We start from the raw sequence: 6,000 nt of genomic DNA, 5'->3' as shown, positions 1-6,000 counted from the left end.
GAGGATGGGACCGGACTCTTTTCAGTGGTGCCAAGCAACAGGACACGAGGCAACGGGCACAAACTGAAACACAGACAATTCCACCTGAACATGAGGAAAAACTTTTTCACTGTGAGGGTGACAGAGCACTGGAACAGGTTGCCCAGAGAGGTTGTGGAGTCTCCTTCTCTGGAGATATTCAAAACCCGCCTGGACGCGATCCTGTGCAACGTGCTCCAGGTGACCCTGCTTGAGCAGGGGGGTTGGACTTAGACAATCTCCAGAGGTCCCTTCCAACCTCAACCATTCTGTGACAGAAATTTAAAAGGGACTGTCTTCAACCTCTAAGAGTTCGAGCATTCCCTCACACACACACCCCACCTCCTTTTTTAATTTGGCTGCAAAATCACACAAATACAGTGTAGAAACAAAATGGGCACGTTTTGCTTATTTGAACGCAGCACGGCGAGGAAACCAAGGGGCAGCAAGCGAAAGCGGTGGCCATTTCCCCCGCAGCGCAGGTCCCGGGAGGGCGCAGCGCTTTGGCGCTCCCGTTCCCTTCCCTCGGGGAGGCCGCGTTTGCCAGGCTGCCGGCACGTCCCTGCTGTCCCGCTCCCGGCCCGGCCCCGAGGGCGCCTGTGGGTCGGCTACGGGGCGTCGCGGGTCCTTGCTGTAAGCCTCTCAGGCGCGCAGGCCGGGCGCGCCGCAGCGGTAGCCTCCGGCCCCGCGGCGCCCTGCAGCTCCTCCCGCTGCTCCTCGGCCCTGCGCGGCCGCAAGCTCCGCGCACGCCAGGCCGCCGCTGGCTCCCCTCCCCGGGACCCTGCAGCGGCGGAACCTTGAAGCCGGTGCCGGGGCGCCGGCCGGACTGCCGCGGGAGCACAAGCGGGCCTCTGGCGGAACCGCGTATCCTAGCAACCGTGCGGCAGCCCCCGGAAGCGGCTCGGGTGGCAGGAGCAGGCGGCGCGGTAGGAGGGCGGCGGGCCCGGGGAGCCGCGGCGGGGGAGCCATTGCCCTGTCCCTGCGTGGCCTGCGGGAGGGGGCTCTCCTTTTCCCCCATCCCCCCGGAGGTGGCGCCCTGCCTGCCCTCGGCCCCGGGCGTCCGGGCCTGCCTTGCTGTGCCAAGGGTCCCGCAAAGAGACACCTCGGGTCTCCCCTCCCCCGCCTCCCCCCATCCCCCAGCTGGGGTCAGACGTGGTCCTGAAGGGCTAATTGACGGCTCTTAACCGCTTTGAGAGACTCCCATCACTGAGAGAACTTGGACTGAGGATGAACACGTGGGCCCAGCACATTTTTATAGAGGCAGCTGAAGAGCCAAAGAGTAGCGCTTTAATTTGCCTTTAACCAGGCTTGGATTGGAAAAAGGGATATCAAGGAAAAGGCATTTTACAGCTGCTAATATTTCTTTGCCTAGGCATGTCCCATGAATACCTTCTTGAACAGAGATCAGATTTCTAAATCACAGAAAAATAGATGAGCAAAAAGTTGGAAGACTTTGCTGGGAGACACAGTCCTACAGCTGTTCCCAAGGGAGAGGCATAACCAGTTTTTCAGTGCTTTTGGTATTTCCTGGTCTGGTGACCCTAAACCCTGCAGAAGGACTTCTGAATTGTCAGGCATAGATTTACCAAAGGCTGTGAAGGCTACTGCCTTTCCATTAGCACTCCTTGGCGTAGTCTGTGCTGATGTGACAGCCCATTTGATGAGACTGGGGCTGCGTCTACCCCAAGTTGCCAGTGCTTTTGTTTTTAAAATTATGAAATGAACCAGTCCTGTAGTCCTGTGTTCATTTGCTTGTTTGATTTAAATAGCAAGTTAGTTAATTTTATGCTGTATCTTCTTTTTCTCTTTTTTGTTTTTTCGTATTGCTGCTTGGGGAAAAGCTGGGGGTTTTGCCTTAGAAACAGTGGGCAGTTCTGGGCATCTGCTTGGGAGCATGGAGTAAAAATATTAGGATATTTCTGTTAAAATTAACGGCAGTGAAATAGATGGCTGTAGTGACTTTTAAAATGTCAACTTTAGATTTCAAACAGTATATTAAAATGAGTAAGGTATATACTTGTCATCTTTACACAACAAGTCATAGAGTTGGGAGTACAAGCTCTGCTTCCTGAGCTTCCAGGCCTGTTCCCTGATTACAAGAATATGCCAAATTAACATATAAATAGGACACAGTCTGTTTTCAACTATAGGGATATTTTATATTTGTTGGCTATTATATCAGAGCCTTCTCAGCAATATATGCAGCATCAAAAGGACAGATGAAGTACTGTATTATTGTTCAAACTGAGCTGTAGTCACAGTAGTAAGCCAAGTAAAACTAAGTTAATTTAAAAGATTGGGGAAGGCAAGAGAAAAAACAAGATGGAGAAGATAAGGATGAGAAATGTTTTTCCTCCATGAGAATTTTTTCTACCATTTATATGGCTGTTTTAAAAAAAATCTTGCTGAAAAATAACTGAATTAAAAGAGTCAGTTTGGTAATTCTTCTCTGAAATGTCTGCTCTGCGGGCACACCTTTAGGAAGGAGAGCCACGTAGGAACACTGGAGATCTCTTGTAGTGATACTGTCAAACAATGGTGACACCTCTGGAGGAAAAATAAGAATAAAAATTCAACTTTAAAAAGATATACCCCTATCTTTTCAATATTACTGGTGGTAGCTTTGATAAACAAAACAGAAATACTAAAAAAAAACATTCAAGTAGGGTTATTTCTTCATTTTTCTCTCAGTCCTTTAAAATGGCCAACTCAATTTCAGTTTTTAAAGTACTCAGTTGTTGGTAAACTTCACTTGTAAGTTTTTAGTACTGCAATACAGCTAGAATTTTATACCTCTAGCAAAATTTATATTATTTTGAATAATTTCGGAGCATATGCATATATGTACCTTCCTAACATATTCCATCTGTTTTCTTCTTTCTGAGTTCTTGCATTTAGATATTATTTATTTCCTTTTTCCTGTGAATATGTGTATAGGTCTTAGCAAAAAAATGAAAATTCTTTTTCAGACCTAAAGCTAAATCCTGGACTAAATCTCATCTCACCTAATAATGTTTCTTTAACAATCTGAATAAGGTAGGCAGGAAGGAGAGGTGGTGCAGGGAAGGCTATTTTGACTAGTATTCTTGGACAAACCACAGTGCCTTTCTAAAGAAGGGAGAAGTGAAATATAGGGGATAGGTTTTATTTCAAAATTTTTTCAAGGACCAGTCTAATTAATTGTGTCTATTAGCTGATTTTCATCAAAGTTTCTTGTCTGTTTCAGGAAAGACTCTTCTAGATGGGAAATGTGTACTTTTTCTTCCTCATGATCTTCCCCCAGAAAAGCCACCCTGATATTATCTATTTCAATAGAAGCAGAAAACAAGTTTTGATGTCTTGTTTTTCAGTCTGTCTGAATCTAATAGATATGATGCTTTGTCTGGTGAAAGGCTAAGTCTTTCAATTGTACTGCAGGTCTGTCACATTTTTCACACCTGGTGTCCTGTATCTTTACAGTCCTAAGATGTCACATGTGCTGTTTTCTCTTTCTACCCTTCTTTTGATACAAGTTTCCACTTGCTTTTTCCCTTTTGCTGGGGGCCAAGGTGGGGGAACTATAACTCTCTCCGTGGCCTCAAAATGCCAGAGGGGTGTGCCAGGTAGCGAGGTGAGGTTCTGAGCTCCCCTCAGGAGCTCAGAACACCATCTACTTTCAGCAGCATGCTGCAAACACAAAATCTCTCACAAGCACCCTTACAGCTGTTTGAAGGGAAGTATTGGGGCGTGCTTTGCAGTTTTGTAGTAAAAGGGAAAATTCAGGCCCAGAAAAACACTGTGATACTTGCAATTGTGATGCTTTTCCCTGTGGCATGAGTGAGATAGATGCCAAGGAAGCTTCACCTTTTGCCTCGAGGGGCTGACAACTCATTCACGAGCAGACATTTCCTGCTGCTGTATTTGGCAGGGCTGTGGTTCTGAGACTAGGTTAATCACTTGTCTTTGTTGCTTCCTCACTGCCTGCTCCATGCCTTAGCAAATTGCCAGATGCTGGGATTTACTAGATCAGTTGCCCTGTATTAAATAGAGAGAAGAACAAAAACACCAGGGACTTCCATGTGGTGCATCCTATCTACATGTTAAAAATACGCTCTCTGTTTCTCTTTCCAATTGACTGGGTCCCTTGTATAGGAGCCAGCCTTAGGGGCTTGTAGAGTTTTCGCATCTCTAACAAAGCACTAAAGGACAGAAAAGGACAACAGGCGCCGGATGCTGATTGTTCTGTACCAGCGCACTCCTTACTGCAATTATATTTCTGTTAGAAACCTTGACCTTATTTAAAGAGACGTTGTCAACTGCCTTAAAGCTCCTTTTTGTAAAGGTCTTATAAAGTCATTGAAATGTTTTCTTAATGACATGAAGAAAAATATATTAGATAAAGAATACTGATAAAGATGCTTTTCTTTTTTAGGATCTTGCATCTAATGAATTAAAACTACTATGTAAACTTTAATCAGTTAATCATCATAGTCTCTTCACAACATAATTCAGAATTATTATCTGTATTTCTAGATGGGGGGAGTGAGACAAGAAGAGTTGAGTGATCTGACTGAGGTTGTTCAGTGAGTTTGCATAGCTCCCAATTCCTAGAAGATAAAGAAGGCTCTGAAATTATCTTGCTTCATAGCTTAAACCAATATTTGATTGTGAGTAATGGGAAAAAATATTCCCCAGAGGCATCACAGTGTGTGTCTATTTAGGCACTTCTCTATGGAGTTTTCAGGAGTATCCAGTGTCAGAACCAAGATACCAAGATCCAAGATTCCTGATCTTGGCCAGTCCAACAGTGTGTGTGCTTCTCAGTGTACCATCATGAAAGATTGTTCCAGGACTGGGAAAATGACTTTGCTGGGAAATTCCAATCTCACCACCCATCATTTCAAAGACTGGAGTTTATTAGGAGCCTGCTAAATACTTCTATAATTTGAAATGCCTGTTGGCTATCACAAATGACGATATCTGGTTTTAGTACAAAGGCAAGTGGTTGGACTTAGTGTTTTAAAACTTGACTGGGCCTTCTCACCAATGACTTTGGTCAGCTCAGATTTTCTTTGTATGCAATTGCCGTCCCCAAATTTTATGTTTGTGTTTATTGGCAGGTGTACCATTCTGTAAGGATTGCTGTCATGGTACTTAAGGTCTTCTTTCCTTCGTGCTGCTCCTCGGCAGAAAGTGGCATTTTGATCGGCCGTTGGATCTCAGAACAGAACTCTGCTGTTATCCTTGCAGTGGTCCATTTCCCTTTTATTCCTGCCCAGGTGAAGCAATATCTCAGTGAAGTCCAGCAGGTGACCAAGATCAAAGTTTCTGTGCTTGGCTCATGGAGCAACAGCAAACAGGAGAAAGAAGAGAGTCTGAGTGAGTTCTTGGAAGACCTTGGGACAATATTTTCCCATGAGCCATGGATTCAGATAAGCAAAGAGAGAGACAGTAAATTTTGGAGTTGTTCTACCCTTCAGAAACAGTCTAACAGCCCTAAGGAAGAAGAAATCATCTTAGTATATTATGACCAGCGCAAAGTCATGCTTTCCCATCTGCATCCCCCACTGGACACAACTCCCTCCACTGACCATAAGGCAAATGATGCTTCAAAGCTCGCTGCCATGTTTGACACAGTTGCAAACAGCAAGATACTGTTCATGACAGACAGATATGATGATGGGCCCATCAAATTGACCCACTGGCAGTCAGATGGAGTTGAAGCTAGTATCATCGTGGAGCTGATGAAGCAGGCCTCTGTGCCTGCATGCATGCTGTTGACATTCCTGCTTTCACTTACCTCCGCGATCTGTAAGAGGAGGTAAGCAATGTGACGTTGGCCAGTTTACATTCTGCATGGAAATGTAATTTGTGCTTAGGCATTTTCAGGGCAGTGCAGGTAATGTTCCTGCTCAGCTGCAATAAGAAATACTGACTGGGAAATGGATTTTGTATAAACTGCACCGATCTCATCATATCTCCTAGTACTGCTTGTAGTCCTAC

General features: G+C 45.1%; 1 protein-coding gene across 4 annotated transcripts in view; it reads left to right on the top strand.

The window, feature by feature from the left end:
• The first annotated feature begins 890 nt into the window (after positions 1 to 890).
• Positions 891 to 6,000, top strand: part of PIGQ (phosphatidylinositol glycan anchor biosynthesis class Q) — a 40,310-nt gene continuing 35,200 nt past the window's right edge. For 3 of the 4 annotated variants that reach the window (XM_026079204.1, XM_026079202.1, XM_026079205.1), the window contains exons 1-2: positions 2,911 to 4,994; positions 5,118 to 5,818. In XM_026079204.1, coding sequence (XP_025934989.1) covers positions 4,968 to 4,994; positions 5,118 to 5,818 — 728 coding nt within the window. In that variant the 5' untranslated portion in view covers positions 2,911 to 4,967. Of the gene's footprint in view, positions 945 to 2,910; positions 4,995 to 5,117; positions 5,819 to 6,000 lie in introns of those variants that run through there. The other variant, XM_026079203.1, reaches the window with a different exon arrangement.

Source organism: Apteryx rowi, unplaced genomic scaffold, assembly GCF_003343035.1.
Source record: "Apteryx rowi isolate R43461 unplaced genomic scaffold, aptRow1 scaffold_494, whole genome shotgun sequence".
Classification (NCBI taxonomy): Eukaryota; Metazoa; Chordata; class Aves; order Apterygiformes; family Apterygidae; genus Apteryx; species Apteryx rowi.
This window is presented reverse-complemented; position numbering and strand designations above follow the sequence as displayed.